The 25,982-nt window shown below is 33.8% G+C and overlaps 4 protein-coding genes across 4 annotated transcripts; 1 reads left to right on the plus strand and 3 right to left on the minus strand.

Annotated features, from left to right (window-relative positions):
* Window positions 1-128: 128 nt before the first annotated feature.
* Window positions 129-4,138, minus strand: LOC105644529 (chloroplast envelope quinone oxidoreductase homolog). The gene is made up of 4 exons (XM_089719519.1): window positions 3,937-4,138; window positions 2,734-2,875; window positions 2,139-2,230; window positions 129-1,003 (listed from the first exon to the last, which is right to left on the minus strand). Exons 1-4 carry the CDS (start codon window positions 4,000-4,002, stop codon window positions 314-316), a joined length of 990 nt encoding a protein of 329 aa, XP_089575645.1. The 5' UTR covers window positions 4,003-4,138; the 3' UTR covers window positions 129-313.
* A 2,428-nt stretch (window positions 4,139-6,566) lies between these two features.
* On the minus strand, window positions 6,567-9,722 carry LOC105644520 (chloroplast envelope quinone oxidoreductase homolog). Its single transcript, XM_020683159.3, has 4 exons — window positions 9,543-9,722; window positions 9,060-9,201; window positions 8,078-8,169; window positions 6,567-7,491 (listed from the first exon to the last, which is right to left on the minus strand). Exons 1-4 carry the CDS (start codon window positions 9,606-9,608, stop codon window positions 6,802-6,804), a joined length of 990 nt encoding a protein of 329 aa, XP_020538818.1. The 5' UTR covers window positions 9,609-9,722; the 3' UTR covers window positions 6,567-6,801.
* Window positions 9,723-12,956: 3,234 nt separating this feature from the next.
* Window positions 12,957-17,456, minus strand: LOC105644513 (phosphoserine aminotransferase, putative (DUF760)). Its single transcript, XM_012229893.4, has 2 exons — window positions 16,949-17,456; window positions 12,957-14,056 (listed from the first exon to the last, which is right to left on the minus strand). The coding sequence occupies exons 1-2, from the start codon at window positions 17,359-17,361 to the stop codon at window positions 13,267-13,269; spliced, it is 1,203 nt and encodes a 400-aa protein (XP_012085283.1). The 5' UTR covers window positions 17,362-17,456; the 3' UTR covers window positions 12,957-13,266.
* Window positions 17,457-23,030: 5,574 nt separating this feature from the next.
* On the plus strand, window positions 23,031-23,579 carry LOC149497367 (uncharacterized). The gene has a single exon (XM_089718859.1). The coding sequence runs from the start codon at window positions 23,031-23,033 to the stop codon at window positions 23,577-23,579; it is 549 nt and encodes a 182-aa protein (XP_089574985.1).
* Window positions 23,580-25,982: the final 2,403 nt, after the last annotated feature.

Here is a 25,982-nt window from a genome sequence, read left to right on the forward strand (position 1 = left end):
ACCAATCTCTAACAAATATCACTTTTGTACGGCTGGTCTAATGTAAACACGGACTCGCAACCTTTATTCAAATAAATGCTGCACCGGTTGAAGCATCAAACATCAAACAACAGAGTCGAACAAGAAAATAATGAAATTCTAAGCTTCATCATTTATATAAAAGCATTCAAGAGAAAAGTACAAAGCAAGATACACACATCATTGTCATCTTTAAATACTATACAATCCATATCTCATCATCATCAAATACAATCCACACATCTTTGAATCTATGGTAATCGATAGTTTAGCAATTGAAGGACTATACTTTTATCTAAGGCTCCACAATGATCTTTCCAGTAGCATGGCCATCAATACTCTTAGCCCAAGCATCTTCAGCCTTGCTCAAAAGGTGCTTCGAGTCGATAATGGTCTTCAGCTTCCCTTCCTTCACCAATTTAACAAGATAATCCAGCTTATCAGCCTTGGGAACCAAAAGTAGTGGCACCAGTTGCTTCTTGGAGAAAGTAAGTTTCTTTAGAGCGAAAGTCGTCAAGGCAGCGACACCAGGAGTAATATCTATAACCTTTCCAGTTTCACTCAAATTAGGCTCAAAAGTACTCCAAGGAATAGCACTAGTACAATGGATCACTGCATCATACTTTCGACCAGATGGAGACTTTAGAGCTGCTCCCTCTGGGGTCTTGTAATCAAGAACCTCATCAGCCCCTAAACTCTTTACTAATTGAATGTTCCGAGCTCCACAAGTGGCTGTCACATGTGTGTTACCAAGCTTTGCTAGTTGAACTGCATAGTGACCCACACCACCAGAGGCAGCGGTGATAAGAATGTTTTTCTGGTCACCGCTTCCATCAAGCTTGATCCCAGCAGCTTGAGTGAGAGCTTGGTGAGCCGTGATACCAGCGACTGGCAACCCAGCACCTTCAGCTGCTGAGACTTCAGGCGGCCTTGCTACTGTCAAGTTCTTCCCAGCCACTGCAAACTCAGCTAATCCACCCCCATTCTGTTGGTAGCATGACATAAAATAATTACTAACAGGAAAGGAGATAAATATAGATGAAAAAATATTAACAATTGTACTTTCACCCCGTCCTAAGCGTTTTCAGAAGAACTAAAATGATGTAAGCCACATTGACCAAGTCCCGCTAAAAACGAGTCAAACCAACTCCCATAAAAACGTTCAAAAAGAGAGGGAGAGACATGAACAAATATAAAGAATAGTAACAATTGATGATGGGCAAATTGCTAAAAAAAACCTGCATTCTTTGTTTTCATGATCAACAAAAAGCATAAACAACAAAGGAAGTGAGAGGAAAACATATTTCAATTTGGCTTCATCAATTAACTGGTGTGATAAGATCAAATTTCAAAGTGGTCAATAGCGTCAAAAACTAAACCACCATGATTTACAATTATGCAATCAATAACATGTGGCACCCAAAACCAATACCTGCAGCAAGTAGTAAATGGTTTACAGAATCTAGAAGCAGTAACCTAAGCAAATTAATTTGTAAAATGCTCTTATTCTATCTTGCAGCATGATAAAACCTCCTGAACTTTCATAATGACTTTGACAAATTTGATTATCCAAAGGCTGCAGCTGATCAATGACATTGAGCATATGCCTCTCCATCTGATTGAAGCTGACACATCCAAAGAAGAGTTGCTTAACTTCACTTTTAGGACTGAGTTGCCATGAAGCAGAAAGTTTCACTAATGATAATTTATTTCATGATGAAGGTTAGTGATTTCACTGGTTTCCTTGCTTGGAAAATTTTGAAGATCCCAAGATTCGCCACTCCGGAGACAAGATAATTTGGCTATTTGTTGCCAAATGCTTGCAAATGATTCATCAAATATAGCACTCCCTAAGTTTTTTTAAAAAACATGAAATCTTCAATTAGTCATGACACTTCTTATATCTTGCCTTTCTTATCTCAAATCTTTTTCCCCTCAACTGCCTCCCCTCTATTACTCATCCACATTAACTGACTTAAGCCACTTACAATTTTATTTAATGACTTGATACTCCCAATCCATCATTACTATCTTAGAACCCAAGGACTAAGATGGACTCAGAAAAGTGAAAAGGATGGGAAACAATACAGATAACAATTAATCAATGATAGAGCACTCACAGCATGACTAAGCATGGCAACAACTTTATCGCCAGTTTTGAAATTGGTTACTCCTGATCCGACCTCTACAACCTCTCCTGCCACATCAGTACCTGTTGCACCAAAAAAAAACGCAGGAAAAAAAAATTTTATCCCAAATCTCAATTGTTCTCACTTTCAGGTAATATATATCAGTCAAATTATGCATAAGTTAATGGAACCCAAAGGCTAACAATACATGGGATTTTCCCTCAAATAATATTCGCAAAGTAATTGCAGCATGGGGAGCATTTGAAATGGTAAATAAAATAAAATACCAGTTTAAATTTTGTCAATTTATAATGACCTTGTTAGTTAGTTTACAACTTTGAGTCAAATGTTGGATAGTTAAATAAGTTTTTAATAGTTGAGTTCTCCTTTCCTTCTTCCTTGTGCTTGTGTGTGTGCGCGCGCACACGCATGTGTAGTTGACCAGCTTCTAACAGACCTAAACAATATTAATGCAATCCGAGCTAAGAAATATTCTGCTGAGACACATATGTCATGTCCCCAATTAAAATAAAATAGCATATGAAATGGCTTATAGTAACATAACCATCAATGAAGATTCATTTACCAGGAATATGAGGGAATCTACGAGGAAGAAAAGGCCGCAACATGCCTTTTTGAATTTTCCAATCAATTGGATTTAGACTAGTTGCTTCCAACCTCAGCAAAATTTCATCTTTCTTTGGGGCGGGCGCTGGAACTTCAACATGCTGCAACAAGCAAAAAGTTCAATTATACCAAAGTAACTAATATTTGCTTACAAGCACTTTTAAATACTTGAATATTGTTGTGGTGTGCCCACTTATGTTGAATCCACAACAATTATGAAGAAGTGGTGTATCCACGTGAGTGCAAGTGGTGTGCCAACTCAAAGTGGTGTGTCCACTTGAGTGTAAGTGGTGTGCCAACTTAATTGGGACCCTAACTTCTCCTAAAAATAGAGGAGAAGTTTGCTTCATCAAACACACAAGAAGAAGATAACTCATACTTAGAAAGAGTTTTTTAGTTTTAGGAAGGTTTTTCTAAAATTAGGGGAGAGAAAAAATAGTGAGGAAATTATTTTGGGGTGTTTTTGGAAACACTTTGAGTGCCACTATTTTTGTATTACTCTCTTTGTAAGCCTACTATTTTAACAGTGAAAGAAAAATTCAGAATTTGTCCCGTGAATGCAGCACTAAGGATGAACCACATTAAATTTCGGTGTGTCATTTTGATTATTCTCCTACGGTAATTATTATTTTAATCTATCGAGAGGGCATAACAAATATGTGATACGATTTCAAGAATTTACCAACCAACAATCATAAAAATATAATATATACGCCACATATCAAATAGTCAAGGTTAAACATCACTAAAACTTCATATTAGCATTTTCTTTTGTTTAGGTGGGGCATGGGTTGAATTTGACTTATCATTTCAATTTGCTATGCATCCACATTTCATACCAAATGAGTCAAAACATAGTCACTTTACCAAAAAAAAAAAAAAAAAAAAAAAAAAGTGCTAACCTTTGTTCAAGACAAATAATTATTTGAAATAATTGAGCATTTAAAATTGAGATTATACTAAAGTTATAAGATTTTTCACTTGGAACACAACTCAGATTCATCAATATATACATATTAAAATGGACTATTATGATAACAAATGATTACACATTAACAAATCTTAGATGATAATATTAGTAATCACTCATTATAATAATTAACAAGCAGCTAATTAATGCCAAGTATGACTTAAAAGTAATTGAATTTAAAGTAAAACTGACCTTTAAACTAGCAGCTCCACCACCATAACTATCGTATTGGAGTGCGTGCATTAGCTTCCCAGCCATATCCAGAAGATGCGACGCCGTTTGAACACACAAAGGGTGGTAGGTTCCGGAAGAGATGGAAGAAGTGAGACAAGTAGAACTTAGAACAAATAGGTCTCGATCTTGTTTTGTGTTTGGTGCGGCTTTGCGGCAACTGCTTGTACATATAAATTTATATGGCACTCTAAAATGACTGAAAAGACCCCATATTCTAACAAATAACCTCTTTTGCGGACATTGTCATTGTCGCTTGTCGAATGTAAACGTGGCCCCACGATACAAATCCTGTTAGCCGCCTTTGTTGAAAACAATTAAAAAAAAAAATTGCTCAATACCACGTTGGGAACAAGAGTAAAAGAGGGTGGTAGATTTAGTTATAAAATAAAGCTAATATTTAGTTTTCTAAACACAGAAAATATTTGAATGTATTTTATATTAGGAATTTAGAGTAAGTCTTTTAGAGTCTTTTAAAGTATAAAATATTTGGAGAGTTTTGAGGGTGTCGGGTAGAAAAATATTTTATAATTATGGTTGTCACAATTTGCCACATAGTGAATATTTTTCTTGGTTGTCGTTTGGCAACGGCCATGGTTTTTCTCCACTTGTGGAGTTTTCCACGTTAAATTATCGTGTTATTTAATCTCTTTAATTTCTCAGTCATTATTTTATTTTCTTATTTGTTCCTACTTGAAGCCGATTAGAAGGGCGAGAAAATAGCGATTTTCCCAATAAATTCAAGTTTCCAGGCGCGATGCATTAGTACAATCCATTTGGTTTTTTTTTTTTTTAATATACTCTTATTTTAATTTGTTATAGTATTCATAATTTTCTTTAAATTCTTTGGTAGAGAGAGCATCAAATTGTGTGACATTATTATAAATATAAAGTTCATTATGAAAAATATAATTCTTCAAATTACATTAATTAAATTTTTTAATCTTTCTAAAAATAGAATAATACTATGTTTATATGAGGGAAGAGTGTAGGACAGCAATTCTTGGTTTCTAACCAAGAACCCAATAGAATCGACTCATTTTGGTCGGATTCAGATAGTTATTTGAAAATTTTAGTTACCGATCAGTTTGAATATATAAAACCATTTAGTTTTTAATTCTTGATTCAATAATCATATATAACTATCTGAATTTATTTTTTAAACTCAATATAACTAATTTTATTTTAAATAATTGAATCTAACTCAAATTAATTTGATTTGGATTAGTTATTATACCATTCGGTTTTAAATTCAATTGTCATAAAAATATATTCGGATGACCGAAATCAAACTGATTCGATTTGATTAGTTGAGCTGATCCTAAAAGAATATATAGTAAAAATGTAATAATTAAAATAATAAAAATGATACTAACGTTGCCCGTGCATGTGAATAGTTACATTTTTTTATTATCATCGATTTGTATTAATTATTAATTATATATACATTTAATTAAACAAATATTTACCTACGGTAATGCGCAAATAAATAAATAGGAAGTAATTAAAATATTTTTCAACTGAATGCCATTGTCAAGCAAAAAACAAGCCACCGACGACTCTATCAGGAAAATATATTTGTTTAAGATGGTGTTCTTTTTATGATACGTTTCTTAGAGTTGCTACAATTGGTAGAGATGGTCTTTAATGGAAAGACCAAAGCTATGGATTAGCCTATGTAAAAAGGATAAAGATTTAGTAGATAATAGAGATTATTAGGATTGAAATTGTTAATAATAAAGGAAAGATGCATGGTTATAGAAATTGATAAATATCTCTCTCTTACAATTAAAATTATCAAGAAATAAATTATCTAATGCATCTAAGATCAATAGCTCGTTAATACTAATTAAAAACAACCAAATTATTACATCCATAAGATAAGTATCAAATCAATGAAAAATAAAATTAATTTTCACTTTTAATGGTTATCTTTTATTATAATTAGGAGGTCAGTAAATCAAATAGTTCATATACCTGCTCAAGCTCTTAGTTTTTATGTCTGGTTCGATCAAATGGTCTATAAACTCTTCGGCTATTATTCAAGATGTAACATCGTTTGATACTGTGAATAATTAAATCTACATTTCAATAAAAAAAATAATCGAGATGACAATATGATAAAATAAAGGATAAAAATGGATTTTCAAAGCCAAATCAATTGTTTGGGAGGATGGAAAATAGGAGAAAAAAAATGTATAGAAAATGTAGATTATTTTTATTATTTATTTATTTATTAACTTAGGTGGTTGTATCTTAAAAAAATAAAAATAAAAATCTTATTAACTCATATAAACCACAAACAAATTAATTTTTTTTTGTTATTTTATATTTAAATTTTTTTGTTTAGTCTATAAATTATTTATTAAATATTTTGAAAAATATAAATAATTTTCTTATAGTAAATAGTTTAGCAATTCAGGTACATTAATCGTATATCTGAGGCTTCACAAAATAAACAATGATCTTTCCAAGAGCATGGCCATTAATACTCTTAGCCTCATTTTTCAGAAATATAATTTTGACCAATTTGAGGAAAACAGCACAAGGGGAAAATAATTAATTAAACAACTTGCAATATCTAAAAGAAGTAAAGAAAATGATAATTCCTATCATTTATTATCATTATAATATAATCCGAATTGATAAAAAGATAAATTTAAAAATAAAATAAAATAAAATAAAGCAAGCTAATGAAACCACATAGAACTACTCAGAAGATTGGCCAACTAGAAAGGTCAAGGGAAACAATTTGCTCCAGTTTTCACATTGTGAGAAGAATACTTCAGCTGATGAGAAACTAAAATAACTGTTGCTATTAGTACCTTAAGGCTCCACAATAATCTTTCCAGTAGCATGGCCATCCATACTCTTAGCCCAAGCATCTTCTGCCTTGCTTAAGGCATATTTGGAATCTATCACTGTCTTCAACTTCCCATCCTTCACCAGTTTAATAAGATAGTTCATGTTCTCAACCTTGGGACTCAAAAGCAAAGGCACTAACTGCTTTTTAGAGAATGTAACCTTCTTTAGAGCAAAAGTCCACATTGCACTAGGACTTGGGGTTATATCTATAACCTTCCCATTTTCGCTCAAATTAGGCTCAAATGTCTTCCAAGGAATACCTGTTGCACAGTGTATCACAGCATCGTATTTCCGACCAGATGGGCTCTTAAGTGCTTCCCCATCTGGGGTCCTGTAATCAAGAACCTCATCAGCTCCTAAGCTTTTCACAAATTCAATGTTACGTGCACCACAAGTGGCTGTTACATTCGTGTTTCCGAGTTTTGCTAGTTGAACTGCATAATGACCCACACCGCCAGAAGCAGCAGTGATCAGAATGTTTTTTGGATCGCCGGTTTTATCAAGGTTGATCCCAGCAGCTTGAGTGACAGCCTGGTGAGCTGTGAGACCAGCAACTAGCAATCCTGCACCTTCTGCGGCTGAAACTTCTGGTGGCCTTTCAGTTGTCAAGCTCTCCTTGGCCACAACAAACTCAGCAAATCCTCCCCCATACTGCATCAAATTGCAGACACTGTCAATTAATGTACAAACTAATGCATAATTAGAATTCACCATGATCTGCAAATTATATTAATGATCTTTTTTCTTCTTTTGGTTAATTTGCTCCAGCTACGACTCCAACTTGAAAGCTCACAACCTAAAGTCAAATCTAGTATCACTAAGTTAAAACTCATTAGTAGTAATGGTCGATTTTAAGGATAACATTGGTAGCTTTAAAGCATATATATCATGTACCTATATGAGAAATGTAACATTTGATTCAAACCTATTTCCTCTCTCTATTCTATTGAAGACAAGATTATTTATTCTCTTCACTTCTTCGAAAAATCTGTTCATATTTTTCCCCCTCTCCATACTGCAGCTTTTCATTCATACTGATTGATTTAAGACATGGAGCCAATGCCAACTTTTATAGATGAATTTTCCAACTCTACTAATCATCTGACACCAGTATCTTTGTATTTTTCAGTTTATGTTTTATTAAAGGGGAATGGTTCCATTGTCATAGGAGTTTAGAGTATAGAAATTCAATTAAATTAAGAGGGGAAAGAAAAAACAGGATAAGACTATCACTTACTAAATGGTTAAGCACACCTATGACTTTTTCTCCAACTTTAAAATTAGTAACACCTTCTCCAACATCCACAACCTCTCCAGCCACATCAGTACCTGTTCCGACAATAGTACAAACAAAATATTGACAAGAGATAAGGAATCTAATAAGAAAAAGAAAACCACAAAACTTCAAGAGATAATAATTACTTCTTAGCTAAAACCAACATACAACATACAAGCAGATATGTATGTAATTTCGTATGTTTTACAAAAGAAATAACATGAAGCAATCATTCCCTTTGAGAATTTAACTTGGAGTTTTACAAGGTTGTAATTGAACCAATTAGCATCTGTACTGCATCTTTTTCAAGCTTCGATTACCCAAAAGATCTCAATTTTCTCCAAATCAAACAGAAGTTAGGAAAACAATAATAATACAACGGCGAAATTACCAAACTCTACTCCATAACAGAGAATATTTCTTGTAAGTGTAATAGGTTGTGCCATAAGCAGGGCATTTTGATGAATGAGAAAATCTCTGTACTGATTCATTTTTTTTTTTTTTTTCATTAGCTATCAGAAATATTAAATCTTTTTTCTTAATATCTGAAACAACTGAAAGCAATGTATCCAACGGTTTATGTCCATGAGCAGAAAAAATTTCCCAATTGATGTCTCAAATTCACTACAACTCTATTTAGTTTCCTTAACGAAGCCATCCATTTTCTTTTTCTTTTAAGCTTCCTACCCAATCATGAGTTACTACTAATTCGAATTTCTCTTTAAACCTGAGATATCATCTAAATAAATATTTTTCATACTGATAGCATTTGTCTCTTCTAAATTCCAGCTCTACCAATTAAAACATACTCCAAATTTGTTGCTGTTTGTGTGTGTATATATAAAACTGGCAAAGCAGTTCCGTTTCTAAGAAATAATTAATCAAACAAGAGTGTGCCTCAAATAGATTGTGTAAAATCAGATAAAAGGCAAAATTTTATTACCAGGTATGTAAGGTAACTTGCGAGGAACAAGAGGCCGCAACAACCCCTTTTGAATTTTCCAATCAACTGGGTTTATAGAAGCTGCTTCTAATTTTAGCAAAACTTCTTCCTTCTTTGGTAAGGGCACTGGAACTTCAACATGCTAAAACAAAAAGTCATGTAATTAAAAAAAAAAAAAAAAAAAGCAATGAAAAGCCATTTTCATTTTAAAACCAGATCATTAAAATCAGTGCACCGCCATAACTAACCACCAATTCTGCAATTCACCAATCTAAATTATAGACGACAACAATGAAAAGCGGACGCCAGATAATAACTTTTTATATGGTGATCAAATGTAGGCATTGTAATGCTGCGTTTGGATCACATGTGAAACCTCAAGTTTACTTGAATCGAAAATCATAGCTTTTAATTATATTAGCAAATTATAAGACCTAATAAGAAATCAATGTACAAAATTGGGTTTTCATGAAAATCAAAAACCTTCAATCCAGCTGCCCCTCCGCCATAGCTTTCATATTGAACCGCATTCATGAACTTCCCAGCCATATCTATAAAAAGCGATGACGTTTGGAGTGGACGGAGATGGTGAGAAAGAAAAAAGGGACTAGGGAGGAGAGTGTGCGCGGCAATGGCGGGGTGGCAATTGAATATATCATTACATATACGTAACTGCCGACACGTGTTGCGTAAAGAGGAATTTCGATAGAACGTCACTAGATTAGACTATTAGAGGTTGCACTCGGGTTTGGATTTCACGGGTTCGGGTTTGGCTCTTTTTTTTCCGGGTGGCTTTTGATTCAATTTGCTTCCGCTTGTTTGTTGTTAGACTTTTAGGTCAACCATGCAGTTGGTAAGATAAAAAGAAAAAAAAATGAAAAATGAAATTAAATATTTCATGTAAATGAAATTAAATATTTCATGTTGTTTTCACTACTTATATATTGATTCTTTTTCGAAAATTAATTTAAAATAAGAAATTTTTTTAATTTTTATTAATTTAACAAAATCAACGGAATCATAATTCATTTTGAATAAAAAAAATTAAATCGAATAAAAATTATTCTTTATTTCACTCACAACTTAGGTTTCCATCACTTAGTAATTTTTTTACTTTTAATCAGATCAGAAAGGTAGACTTAATAGATTATATGAGAACTGAATAATAATAATAATAATAATACAATAATACTATATATCTGTCATTTCTCAGGCTTGCATAGTTATTATTGTAATAACAATAAATAATAATACAAGCGTGACAAATGACAAAAAAATAAAATAAAATTTTGTCATTACAAAAAAAGAAAAATTAAAATACTAGTTGAATCCGCAGTAGCTTCTCAGAAGAAATTTATGAATTGAATAGTAGTGTTGAATATTATTTTAAATTTGAAATGCAATTGCTAAACAAGTTTCCAGAAGCATTAAAACCTGCTGTTTTACTATTAAGACATAGAGACATCGTAAAACCCAAGAAAAAATCAACGTAGCTTTCCAGCCAAGTTGTCAAGACGAAGACCAAGTTGTCCTTCCTTGTGCGCGTACCAATCGAAAAAATTCGCGTTTTATTTCCACCTTGAACGTGCTTCCTTACCACCAAATCCAATGCAGCAACCTTAATGTTATTGGGAAAAAAAAACAAAAGAACATTCTTTAACATAATATTAATATCAACTTTCTTCAACAATAGACCTCGAAACAACCCTGTTCTGAAGAACACAATCCTTAGATCACATCATAACAAAAATGTATCCTTTTAGTATCTTATTCTTCCAACAATATATTAATACAAATTGATTTGTTAATCTGTTTGGTTTAGGTAATTGTTAAAAAATTCAAGAGTTGATGGCCAAGGCAAAGAGAAATCAAATCAGAATCAGCCGATTTCATTTCCAGCATTTGATTCATGAATATGGAAGACGGAGACAACCACAAATTTTGAAATAAAATTAGTACGATATCCGAAAATGGTACGATGGGAGTTGTGTTAAAAAATTCCAAAAACAAAAAAAAAGTTAGAACCCTTTCTTGGGCTTTTCTTTGTTTCTTGAACTTTTCTTTCAAGTCATCTTCAAGAATTGTAGATTGAGCTATGAGTTTGAAGAACATCTATCTGGAAAAATCATAACCATTTAAGATATGATACAAAAAGAGAACAAAACAAAACAATAAAATCACACCAGGAAGATCCTTATCCCTGTATCAAAAAAACAGGACAAATATTAATATTTAAGCATTTTCCGTTACATATCCAACAGCTTCTTTATAATTATTCCACAAATCAATCACCACAGTTGAAATCATCTCTGAAAAACCCTCAGCAAGCTCAGGTAAATCTTTCAACAACCCATCTAAAGAAGTTCTTGTCTTTTCAGCTAAACCTCCAATAGCTGATCCTGTAACTGCAGCTGAGCCCGTAACAGCCTCTATAAGAAGATCAAAAGCACTTGATATTAAAGCACTTATTGCTTCCATTACAAGCTCCAACAAAAACTCAAAGCATGCTTTTATAGCCTCTGCTATCTGTTGTAATGCTCCATGTGCAGCTTCACCTGGTACTTTAAGTGCTTGGATTATCAAAACAAGAAGATAAGCTGAAACGGAGAAGATTAAACGAGAAACGACATTTGATATTGTGTTTATAGCAAAGAAAATTAACCTGACAAGAAAAACTATCATTTTTCTTTGTGTTTGGATTTGAGAAACAGAGAGAGAAGGTAAAGAGTTTGTTATGTGAAAGAAAGAAATAATATGAAACTTTCAAAGGGAGTGTTGGTTTTTTATATTTTAAGCGATTAATTTATATAGTTGAAAGTTGAATTTTTTGTTGATGATGAAATGTTTTACGTGGAGTATCAGATGGGGGCAGTTGTTGTCCTTACTCATCACTTCTTCTTGGAAATTCAAGGAAACTATAAATTATTTATTTTTCAAATTGGAAGATTCTAACTAATGCTTTGTCAAGAATATAATTAGAGATATTAATTGACTTAGGTAGTTGAAGACTTCATCAACTTAATTTTCACGAGCTCAGTTAAGAACCTAATTAATTAGAAAGTCCAGTTGTTTTAATTAGTACTCCCCTGTCCTAAAATATAAGTCGTTTAAAGTTTTTACGCAAGGATTAAGAAAATAATTAATTTTCCTAGATTATAACAAATTCAATGGTAATTTGATTAAATTATCATTTATCTTAAAACCAATAGTCACTTGTGAAATTTATTGTATCTAATTTAAACAATGATAGCAATGGAAAAACATCCTTTATTACTCCTTAAAATACTCAAAATGATTTATGTTTTGAGACAGAGTGAGTAATATATATTAAGACCTAAGAATAATCTCTAAATTTGGATCCTAAATTCTAGGTGATCAGATAATTTGTTTATATTATATGAACGATTATGACAAATTGAAAGAGAGATTTTTTTTTTTCTTTCTGGTTTATAAACATATTTTCACGCTCGAACTAAAGATGATATAGGTAAAGCCTGTTCAATCGAAAGTAAGTAAAATTTATTGATGAAGTTAATTGATTTTATTTAGAATATCTGATTTGTGTTTTATTTTTTATAATTATAAGTTAAATATGAAACATGAATTTACTAATCTAATGGCAAATTTTATGAGGCAGGTAATATGATTATGTGGACTCGAAATTTAAATATTTGCAAGTAGCTTTTGGAGAAAGCAATCATTCTACTAGAAGTTGCTTGCAAGAGCTGTATTTTTAACCCCACGGCTATTACGTCATTGCAAGAGGAATTTTACTATTTTGAACACGCGGTGTTTTCTCTTTTTCAGAAGTAAGAACAGGAATTAAAAAAAATTTTTTTTTTCAGCAAAAGTTAAGTCTTGCTTTGCTAAGGTTGAAACAAGGTAACAAGGGAAGCCTAACCAACACAAAACTTTCTAAATTAAAAATCAAATTCATAATTCCAACAAGTATTTTCCTCGCTCTCTTTTCAGAACCACTAAATAATACTGAATTTACATGACTTTTCTTAATCTACATGCCCAAGTTATATAAGACAATTATTTTAAAGCTGAGGCAGTACTTATACTATAATGTACACTATACAACAAACTGTTGCGTTCTGAAAAATGGGAATAAAAGGAGAAATCAGAACTCATTTGTACAGAGAGAGTAAAACCTGATCGCCACTCCTTTCTTATTTAACATCTTCTCTATCTTTCTTCCACATTAGTTCTCATTAAGCTTAAATACAGAGTTGACGTACTCTTCTGTGTCCCAGAGGAACGAGCCAAAAGCGACTGCCTCCAAAATTAATCTCTTCAGACTTGAAAAAGATGTCAATATCACCTCATCATTTTCTAGCAAACCAGCCTTGTCATCCCCAAAAAGCGCACAGCTATGCTTCTCGATCAGATTAACTGCCTCTTTAGATTTCAGTTTAGCACATCTTTGCAATGTCTCAGCATCAAAACCCATAACATAGCACCTCAAATTTCCACGTTTCTGATCCTGCTTCCTCGACTTTTGGCCAGAAGAAACAGATTGATGACCGAAGACAAGATTTGATATTCTGTAAGGTGATGACTCTGGAAGTTGAAGGGAGGTTCTACGACTAAGGTGAACATCATGATGGGGGACGGCTAGACACAGTTCCAGATAATGTCTCAAGGAGGCAGACTTCAAGAAGTAACCATATAAGATTGAGGCTACATACAATCGACCAAGCTGGAGTCGCTGGATCTCGGTTGTTGCCCAGGTGTCTGTAACACTAGAATTTGCTCTTAAGCCAATTACTGTAGATACATGTTCCCTTATCATCTCTAAAACCTCAAAGCTATGAATGGATTCTAGCTCCCAGTCCTTTGAAGGTCCTATCTCTAGTCTGCCATTATAAATGCACCTAGAGAGCTTTGGAACCAAAGGAACTCTGATCTCAGAGAATTTGGAAAATATTAACATGTACATTACATCTTCAACAGCAATTTGGCACTCCTGTTCTTTCAGTTGAGCAATTCTCCTGGCATTCAGAAATATCATTTAATAAAGATAAAAGTATTGAAGACAGTACATCCACAATAAAAGTTTTAACCTACCAAAGAAGTCTCACTGTACCATGTTCAAGGTAGCAAAAGTTCTGCACAGGTAGCAGTAGCACCCACTACATGGTCGGTAAAGTTATTGTTATGATATCCTAGTTGCCTGGTGTAAGATGCTGTCAGTGTTAGCATTACCTTGGTGTTCAACTGCGGCCACTAAGCAAACATAAACCTTTTCTTTTGTTTCTAAAATAAAAATTAAAAAATGTTTTATGCAATTTGCATTAAGTGTACCGAAGTAAAACCACCTCCATCAAATGAAAGAATTGTGAAAATCACGGTTCAAATTCTCAAAGTGTGAAATCAAATTTAAAATGTCAAAACTGAATCAGCATTGGCCACCCATTCAACAAGAAATGTCAACTCTACAAGTAAATGCAGCACAGCTCTAACATTAGAAAGAAGATTATTGTAACATATACTTGAGATCAAACATCAGAATCGAGGAAATAAGGTATCAACACCGGCATCATTGCTAATTCTATATCTCTGAGACCATTAAGTTTCCAAGGCTTAAATCATTAAAGAAGTTAAGATTATCAATGAAGTATTTAAACAATGTGCTTCAACATGTTACATGACCATTCTTTGGCAAAACTCACACATTTGCAAATGTTTTGCAAAAGAACTAATTTGTTTCCTAGTATTCATTCATGAGATCGATCTCATTCTCATTCAATCATATAGCTAGCCATAATCTGCAACTAAACCATGGGTTCTCCCAAATCAAACAGCTTTCCTATGTGAGGCAAACTTAAACTTTGCAACCCAGTCTCAACTTTATGAATTGTGAGAGAAAATCCACAGATTGACAGCAACTTTGACATGTTAATGTCACATGAAGAGACAGGAAAAATTCAAAATATAAAAAAGCACAAGTGGATTAATGCAAATCCCCAAGCTCAACAGTTCAAGCTTGGGTCAGATAGCTTACTAAGAGTAACATGAGGTACAAAGGCTTGGGCTATTTTGAAGCTGATAGGTAAGGAATATAGACCTAGACAGACATGCATTGGACATGGGATTGTGCCAATATATGGGGATTCAGGTGGAAAAAGTGCACCCAAGATGCAAACGATGAACCTGTTTTTCAAATTTATTTTTAGCTTTATGCACACTACAACACATCCAATTATTTTCTCAACAATTTAAAATACTTAACAGGTCGTCAAGAATTAATGATCGCACCTTGTTTTTATCATTGCTAATATAATTTGACATACTTTGCAGTCAAAATAGAATTATAATAGAACGTGATATTAGTTTTGCAACTCAAGTTGGCTCAAAATTGAGCTAGAACTTGAACCACAACAATTTTCACTTAAAGTACTTAGAGATAGACTATATAGAAGCACATATACAAATGTCAATGTATCAAGTTCTTGAGCCCACAAACTAAAGCTTGAAATTCATCAAATGATTTGTTTACAAAATAAAACAAGCCAAGATGAACCTATACTTGAACACAGCGAAATACTTCAATAAAGGCTTCAACTCAATAAGCTTATATCCATAGAAGTAAGAGATAAGGACATTGATAAATTAAATAGAACAGTTGAACGTGCAAAGGTCACATTACATAAGAATCAAATTTTCACCGGCTAAATCTCTAGATCACCTCTAATAGGAAGTTAAATGAGGATTAATAGATTCCAGGTGTGCCTACACCAACAAAAATAGATTGGATATATAGATTACTCATATATCATCACTTTGAATGTTTACTTCACAAACATGAACTGCCTTATTCAAGGAACATTAGAATGCCCATTGAGAAACAAATTTATGACTATGGTTTCTTGTATCTCTAGAAGTTGAACCTATTTCCACAACATAGGACATTCCCAAGCTAGATTGCTCAGGAAGTCAATTGTAATATTTTGTTGTCTCCTAAAATTGAGATGAAACCCATCATCTGATGGGTCGATTTAGTAGACCATGTGTATCAATGACATACTTGATGTAACATATTCTGTCATCCATATGTATTTCAATTCAAATTTCTATCTGAGAGATTTGATCGAAATTAAGTATAACCATTGTCAAAAACAATTTGACTTTCTGACACATGATCTACCAAATAAGACTCATCAAATAGTTGATCCAATCTTATCAATCTATTAAACAACATCAAAATACCACCTAGTAACAAGAATAACTGGAAAAGTCCATCCTAAACCCAGTTTCTTCTCAAATATAGACATTTTTGTTATCTACATTTATACAAGTTAAAACCAAGTACTTAAATTTTTATCACTTCCAGAGGGAGTTAATTAAGGTACTTGGTGTATACAAGTTAGACTCCAATTCCAGAATTTAAATTTAGTTCCATCTTCCATAAACAGACTCCATTGCAGAATTTAAAGTTAGTTCCACCTTTCATAAGGAGGGTTAAACTTTTTCCTCATTAATCCCTTGGGAAGGATTGTACTTCCTGATGCTTAAATCGACTGTCCTAACATAAAATCATTCAAGCAATAAATCCATAGAATTCTTTTCTTTCTCATTCTAATCCCCAAAAAAAGGAGCAGAACGGCTTAAGCCTACAATAAGTAACCAAATTGTCACCGTCTCCAACCACTTGAACTTCTCCAGGCTGCCAATTATTTGTACTTTATCCATCTCAAGAAAGAAATGACTTCAACATAACGCAAATTTCCTTAATAGGTACAGGTTAAAATATTGGAGAAGAAACCAAAAGAAACATCAAACAGGGTTATATATCAAGTAAACGTGAGCAAAACACATACACAAAAGAAACTAAAACTTACAGTACATAACAAACAAATAAATAATATTTATATGGGACTAACCTGTGAAGGGAGGCTTCATCGGAGCCAGAGCTAAGCAACATACGAGAAACAGCACCGTCCCTATCATCAGCCAATAGCTTTAGTTCTTCGGCAACCGCAACATGAAACAGCTGTCTCTGATTCTGAAACACACTACTCAAAAACTTCCCAGCCGCCGAGCGCGGTTCCAGCGGCGTGTTCAAGCTAAAGCTATTGCTGCTGCTAGGCTCGCAGTGGCTAGACCCTGCTCTAGCGACAACGACCACCGCCGGTCGCACTTTCCAGTTAAGACAAGTACTCGTACTAATTAGCCTCCGATCGGCGAACTTGACCGTCAATCTGGGAGAGAAAATTGACGGTAATTCGCGAGAATTTACCGTGGATGGTAAAAAATGGGGAGAAAAAATCTTGTGTGTTGAGAGGCAATAGTCCATCAACAGAGATTAATATCCCTAATAATGTGTAATGAGGATTGGCTATGGAGCTTTTGAGTTTAGATTAGGGGAGGAAAAACGAAGGGTCCATTCTTATATGACGACATAAGATATGGATAAGGATTTAAACACAAAAGAAAGAGAGAGAAAGGGTAAGACTGACATTTCAATATACAAAAATAATATAAATTTATATATTGCTGTAAAATATTAATAAAAATTTTTTATATTAGTTGAAGTTCCATAAACTAAAATGATATTCATTTTTATTTACAAACTCGTCTTTAGTGAATTGAAATTGTATTTAAATAATATTTGGCTCTAAATTTTGGAATATTAATATATAATAAAATTATTTTATGTTCTTTAAAAAAATTAAATAACATTACAAAATAACATTATTTTAAGCAATTATTTTTATGGAATTTGCTTAAAATTATAGAAAACTAAATTAATTAAAAACAAAAAGAATCTATTTGGTTTACAATTCTTATTGGTTGGAAGTGAAAGATGGCAGACGGTGTGTGGCGGGTGTAGACTAGATTCCAATAGAAGAGGCAATAAGAGGGGTAGTTTGGACCACATAGAGTGGATAATCATTTAAAGATGATAGGCAAATAGAAATTTGGCAAGTGCAGCCAGTGGACAAGTTGGAAACTACAAATAAATTGAGAAATAATATAATTTTTTAGTATTGTTTAGTCGAGATAATTCATCCATTGATCCTTATAATTTGTTCAAATTTATTATTTAGTTCCTTTATTTTTTAGGTGGCAGAAAAAGTTTTAAAAATTTTGATTCCGTTAAAAAAAAAATTTAACAAATATATGAACCCCATATTAGTTTATAAAGAATCTTTAATTTCTATAATTTATATAAAATTTTAAAAAATTACAATATAATCTTTATAATTTATAAAATATGTTAAAATATTTTTAAAAATATATTAAATTTTTTAATATTTTATTTCAATTATATTACTGGATCATTTTGTACATTTTTTTTCTCTTGGATAGAAAGTTAAGTAAAAGGTTTACCCTTGGGCGGCGCGAACATTGATAGTGATAACTGCTAAGCTATCATTGTCTAGAGAGTGCAGAATAAAGGACAACCAAACTTTCGAGAACATATTAAATCGTTCGAATATTTAATGCCAGGAATTTATGACTCCAAAATTAGGGAGAATCATTATTTGATCCTATAAATATGAAATTGGTAACCTTGTTATTGTTTATAACTTTATATATTAAAAAAATATATGATTGAGTTGATAATTTTATTTTCTCAACATATTAGGTATTAGGTATTGGTACTTACTATTTTAATAAAGAAATACAATAGAAATAGGATAAAGGGTATTTTGATCTTTTGTTAAAAATTAATGGAGAAATATATAAATTATAAATTAGTTTGATACAATGTATGTCTTATCTATAGTCTATGATCCATAATATATATAAAATGAAAAATGAAGAAGGAAAAGTTGATCTCCTTCTACCACAGATTTTGGGATGTTGTGGGTCAGGATGTTGTCAAAAGTTGCCGAGACTGGTTCAATACAGGCGTTTTTCCGAACAATCTGAATGATACCTTAATTGTGTTGATTCTGAAAGTAGAGGACCCAGAGGCAGTGAAGGATTTTCGACCTATTTCACTTTGTAATGTAGTTTACAAAGTGTTTGCTAAAGTTCTGGCGAACAGGCTGAAGACTATTCTGCCTAATCTTATTTCATTATCTCAGTCGGCTTTTGTCCCGGGTCGGTTGCTCTCAGATAATGTGTTAGTTGCTTTCGAGTTAATCCACTCTATGCAAACAAGAATGAAAGGTCGACAAGGCGCTTCTGCATTGAAGGTTGATATCTCCAAAGCCTATGACAGAGTTAATTGGTGTTATCTACGAGCTGTTATGCATGGCTTGGGTTTTAGCCAACGTTGGATTGACTTGATCATGCTGTGTGTTTCCTCAGTTAAATACTGGGTGGGAGTGAATGGGGATGAAGTTGGCCCAATTATTCCAGAACGGGGATTGAGACAAGGTTGCCCATTATCGCCCTATTTATTTATTCTCTGTGCTGAAGGACTGTCAAAGCTGTTTAGTCAATCTGAATGCGAAGGTCGCCTCAAAGGCTGTAGAGTCTCGAGAGCCGCTCCTCGGTTATCTCACTTGTTATTTGCGGATGATAGTTTGTTCTTTTTTGAAGCATCACGGACTCAAGCTCTGGAGATTAAAAATATTCTAGTTACTTATGAAGCAGCTTCAGGTCAAGCGGTTAATTGGCAAAAATCTGGTATTTTTTTCAGCTCTAACACTTCTGAGATGGATAAGACTGTTGTTCAAGGGGTTTTTGGTGTGATTGCTCCTTTAAACCACGGAAGGTATCTCGGTTTGCCATCGTTAATTGGTAGGGATAGGAGACGTATTTTTTCTTTCTTGAAGGATCGAGTGAGGAAGTTGGTCAGTGGTTGGAATCAGAAACTCCTATCCAAAGGGGGTAAAGAGGTACTAATAAAGGCTGTAGCACAAGCTATTCCCTCATTCTGTATGAGTTCTTTCCTTATTCCAGTATCTATTTTAACGGAGCTTCAGCGGCTCATGAATTCCTATTGGTGGGGAGGAAAGATGAGATGGTTGAGTTGGGAAAGGATGTGTGTAGCAAAGGAAGAAGGAGGTTTGGGTTTTCGACATTTGCGAAGTTTCAATCTGGCCTTGTTAGGAAAGCACTGCTGGAGACTTTTACATAATACAAACTCTCTCTTTTATAGCTCTTTCAAATCTAAATATTTCCCTAGTGGGGATTTTCTTGGTGCAGGTGTTGGCCGTAATCCAAGCTTTGTATGGAGAGAGATTTGTGCAGCCAAGGATGCTATATGTTCAGGTTTTCGGTGGAGAATTGGAGATGGTCAATCGATTAATATCTGGACCGAACCGTGGCTATTGCGAGATAATCAGTTTCGGGTTCACTTGCCTATTCTTCCTGGTTTTGAGTATAACATCCCTTCCCGGTCCACCCGTAAACCCGAATGAACCGAACCGAGACGCTACAAACTGGTTGACTGTATGGCCTGACATGCTGAAATCATAATGTATATTGCATATAATATCATGCTAAAGTTGTTTTTCATAACTAATGTGCTTAATATTTACAAGACATGGTACTAGTTTACAAAATGAAATGGGCCCAACTGTGTGCCCTATACATGCCATGAAAAGGAGAGACAAAAGGTACACATCCAAATGGGTAGCTATGGCTAATTAAACATATAAGCACATATAGCATGATCCCTTCATTATACCTTGATTATCTTTCGTACTATTTGTAATACTGTATGATTCATGAAATGTTATGTCAAGATATCTGTATGGCTCCATAAGGTTATAGTGAAACCGAGGTGATAAGAAAAACTGTATGAAACTGGATGAATACTGTATGCTTGGCTGCTATGGCCCATATATAATCATATCCACTCAACGGCCTGTAGCCGGAGTATCAAACTGTATGGGTTGCAGATCTGCTATCCTATGTCGCGACATAGCCTTATCTACATGGTTTCTACCTAACCTCAATGGAGCATAATGGTGGTATGTCCATAGTATAACACAACATCATATTAATAGTTCATAACTTCATAAATCATAATGTTTATTTGATTTCATATCATTTGCATGCTTGAATGTTGTTTTAATACATGTTCTCATGTTGTATTTTGGTGTTAAAATGATTGGAGGCATATAAGTGAAGCAAAGGAATACAAGTGCATTGAAAATGAAGTCCAAAAGTGCATGAAAACACAAGTCGCGAGCGCGCCTTGCAAAGTCGCGAGCGCATAGAGTGCAAAATGAGAGACAGTGAGTTATCGGGCACAAGTCGCGAGCGCGCACTTGAAAGTCGCGAGCGCGTAGAGTGCAAAATGAGAGACAGTGAGTTCCCAGGCCAAATTCGCGAGCGCGCGATGAAAGTCGCGAGCGCTTACAGGCCAAGGGCCAAGTCGCGAGCGCGCACTTGAAAGTCGCGAGCGCGAGAAGTGCCAAATGAGAGTCAGAGAGTTTCAGGTGAAAGTCGCGAGCGCGCAGTTCAAATTCGCGAGCGCGAGAAGTGCAACCCGAACTTGTCATGCAATTCGCGCGCGCGCATCGCGTTTTCCAGCCTGCACTGTCTGTACTCTTTTGGTCATATCTCTCAATATACAACTCCGATTTGGATGATTCAAAAACCCATGTAAAGCTAACACATAGAGGAACAAATAACTCTTCTATGACACTTCCTAATTCCATCATTAAATGGGGTCAAAATCAAGATGAAGTTACTGGTAAAATTTCCAGCAAACCCTGTTTCAACATAAACTTAATATTTACTTCATTTATTCACTTCCTCCCCTGTTTTCTCACCACTACCAGTCCTCCCACTCAACATGAAGCAATATTGTCTCACTAGCAACACACCACACAAATTCTCATGCAAAGAAAATGGAAAATGACAAGAGATATCAAACCTTTACTCCAAAAAGCTTGAGCTCTTCTTTAGCTTCTTTTTTCTACAATCTTTGAACTCCCTTCTCCTATACACATCAGAATTCTCATAACTTATCTACAATATAGCTCAATTAGAGGTTGAATAACATAAAGCTTCAAGAAATTCTACTTACTTGGAGAAAATAGAGGTTGCCTTAATGCTTAACTACCAGGAAAATGGATGGAGAAAGGAAGGAGATGAAGGAAATGAAGAAGATGAAGATAAAGAAGACGTTGAAGATGAAGATGAAGAAAATGAAGAAAGCAAATTGAAATGGAAGTCTCGTATACTTCCCAACTGTCTCTTTAATTGTATGGTACAAGTACCAAATAAGACCTACAGTTTCGACATGTTACATTTTAATACCTCAACTTTATTTTTATTTTTTTTGCAAATAAGTCCTACTCTTTATACCTTGATCTTTTTGTCTCACTCAAGTAAGTCCACTTAAAAACCCTTTTCTACCCCAACCGGGTTTGGTTCAACTCGACTTAACTCGACTCGGTAGGATGTCACATAGAGCATATACGGGTTTCTGATCTTATTTTGGCAAATGGGGCGCGTGCTTGGAATTTGCCACTGATACAAGATCTTTTCCACCCCTCTATTGCTGAAATTATTACTTCTATCCCTTTAGCTACAAATGTTCAGGACGACATCCTTATATGGCATTGGACAGACTCTGGGATATACTCTGTGAAATCTGGATACAGATTAGTAGCATCTCAATATGTGGATCCTGAAGATGTTTGGCGGTCGAGTTTTTGGAAAATACTTTGGTCACTGAAAATTCCGCCGAAAGTGAGACATTTTATTTGGAGGTGTTGTCGAGACATTTTGCCAGTTAAAGCAACTTTGGCAAGAAGGGGACTGGAGCTTGATACAGGATGCGATTATTGTGGTAACACTAAAACGTTAGTCCATGCTCTTGTCGAGTGTCCACGAGTGAGATTTTGTTGGCAGTTTTTCGGTATTCAGCTTACTACTGGGAATTTTCCAAGTTTCTTACAATTGTTGGAACATTTACACAAGGTGTGGGAGCACGAATTTTTTGAAAGTTTTGTTATGGGACTATGGAGTGTTTGGTCAAGCCGTAAGGAGCTGAAATGGAATTAAGTGGAAGAAGGACCTTATCATGTGATTACTCGAGCCAGAAGTATGCTCGCATCTTGGAAGAAAGCCCAGCTGAAGCTGCCAGGTTCAGATACAGGTACCGATGCTCCTGCAGGTAGTCAATGGTTCCCACCACCTGTTGGTACTTTTAAAATCAATTTTGATGCTACCATTTTTCCCTCTATCGGCCATGGAGCTGTTGGCGCTGTCATTTCAAATTGCAACAGGGGGTTTGTATCAGCAGCAACGTCTTCATTGCAAGGTTGTTCTTCTCCAGCAGTAGCAGAAGCTCAGGCGCTAAGAACGGTGTTGTCTTGGTTGATATCGAGCTACTCCAGCCTGAAGATTCAAATTGAGACCGATTGTCTGCAGGTTTACTGTGCTATGAGAAATTCTGTCCAAGATTGGTCTGAGTTTGGAGTAGTTATTTCTGAATGTAAGCTTCTTTTAGTCCAATTGCCAAATGTCACCTTGGCTTGGATAAGAAGACAAGCAAATGATATAGCTCATGTATTAGCTAAATCAGTTCCTCATGGGGCTTGTTTTCGAACTTGGGATATTGTTCCCACTTGTATTGCTCGTTTTTTATCTTAATAATAAATGACCAATATTAAATGTCAAAAAAAAAAAAAAAGTTGATCTCCAATTCCATTTCTTTAGCCAGACTGAGGTTGATACTCTTTCGCGCTTGGAGGCATTAAACATAAAGATTGACAAAAATATCTGGCCAAATGTATAATTTTCTCTTCTTACCGAACTATTCTTAAATTGTTATTTGTGCCTCTCAATTTTGCGGGAGACTACTTGTGCCCCTTAAGTTGTGGTTTTAATAGCTTTTGTACCCCTGAACAAATTGAAGATTTTGCATGAAATATGATTTGTCATCAATGTATCTGCCACGTTGGTTTTCACATGTGCAAGAAATAACAAGAAAGAGAAAAAGATAATAGGTTGGTAGTTTCGATTGAAAAAAAAATTGAAAATAAAAATAAAAATAAAAATTGAATGCCCAAAATTAGATCAAGAGACTATCAATAACCAAAATCAAATCAAGAAAAAAATAAAAATTGAAAAAAAAAAATCATACGAGCTTGTGTTAGTAGTTTTGATTTCATTAACCATAAATTCATTAGAAAATGTGGTTTGATTTTGATTATAGAGAAGAAGAAGATAGATCTGTTAAGAGAATGAGAATGAGAAAAATACAGAGAGAAACTGAGAGAAGAAAGAGAAGAAAAAGAAGAAAAAGAGCGAGATAGAGAGAGAATAAGAGAGAATGAGAGTTGAAGTTAGAATGATTTTAAGAATGTAAAACGATATCGTTTTTGCCACGCTGGACAAAATTTAAAGGGTTTACGTTCTTATCTGCATTTGAGTTCACACAGTTCTTTTACAGCGTGTCAGGGGTGCAAAAGCTACAAAAAAATGCAATTTAAGGGACACAAGCGGTCCCCTGCAAAATTGAAAGGTACAAATAGTAATTTGAGGAAAGTTCAGGAGGAAAAGTATGCATTCGGCCAAAAATATCTCTAAGATTTTAATTGCATTCGTTGAAATTATAAAAATATTTTCATTTGATTGGTTATACTAGTTTCAATATATTTCTTTTTAAGAATTAAACAATTTAAGAGAGTTAAACCTCGTAGATTTATCAATATATTTACCAAGTAATAAGATAAATGAAGTTATAATTATGATTAAAATACAGGGATTAAGAAGTAATTTACCCAATAAAGATATGTTCAAAGCAACTTATGACCCATGTATTGGCCATACATTGCCCATACCAAATAAGCCGAGACGGAAAAGCACACAACACAAATACAGCCCTTCGGCCTTCAACCGAAAGCCAGTAGCTATCAAAAAATGACCATCACTGTCTATTTTTTGACCCATTTTCCAAATTAGAATCTGCCCTTCCTTTTTTTTAATTTTAGTTAATCAAATATTTTGAGAAATGATGAGAACTTTCCCGTGAGAAATGATTAAAGTTGATAGTGCCTGGCTCCATTATAATTTAATTGATGAGACCATAGACTTTTTATGTCTTTGTATTCTCTAATAAGACAAAATAACTTTTTTTATTATAGACTCCAAAGTATTAAAAAACAAACAAAATTTTGTGTTGCGGAATTAAAATAATTAAGCTTCAAATGAATTTATTTGATCATCCTTTGGGTAAAACTACTTTGGTAAATTAGTCCATTGAATTATAAAAATGGACAACTTAACAAATGTTAGAAATTAAGTTTCTATATCAACAAAATGTCAAAAATTATATATATAAAGATTAAGAGAATGTCGATATTGATAAAAATAAATAAATTAGTAATCTCCAAACTATCTTTATACAATTTTTGTGATTCAATAAAGATGACGACAACAACCGGTGATCGATGACAGTAACGGCGATAATAACAATGGGATCAGCGATCGATAACGATGACGGCGAAGACAACGATCATGATAAAAAAAAAAGGATGAATGAATAACGAAAATGACATTATTTTAATATTTAAGGTCAAAATGATATTTAAAAAAAATTTAAAATACGACATTTATTACAATATTCCCTATAAAAAATTAGTATTTATATGAATTTTATAAAATTGGGCTTAATACAAGGAGAAAAAGAAAAATCCACAGGAAGAGCATATAATGTAATACATGTGAAAGTTGTTAGACTTCAATTTTAATTTCTAAGAGCTCTAATCCAACTTTGGCAACATTTTTCACTAATTTACTTACGGTATTTATTGAACGAAGAAAAGGGAAGTTTCTTATTAGTTTTGCCCCAGAAGTTTCTTATTTCATCGTGATTAATTAGTTCGTGATCAATTAGGAAGTTTTGTTTTATGTCCGATCTTTAGAAAATGAGTATTATACTGTAATATTTGTATATTAATTCGAAATGATTACTGAGATCCTAATATTTTATATTAACAAATTTAAATTCTTACAAATTATAGAAATGACCACAATTCAGTTTTAAATTAG

Source organism: Jatropha curcas, chromosome 3, assembly GCF_041381405.1.
Source record: "Jatropha curcas cultivar XTBG-Jc1 chromosome 3, XTBG_Jcur_1.0, whole genome shotgun sequence".
Lineage (NCBI taxonomy): Eukaryota > Viridiplantae > Streptophyta > Magnoliopsida > Malpighiales > Euphorbiaceae > Jatropha > Jatropha curcas.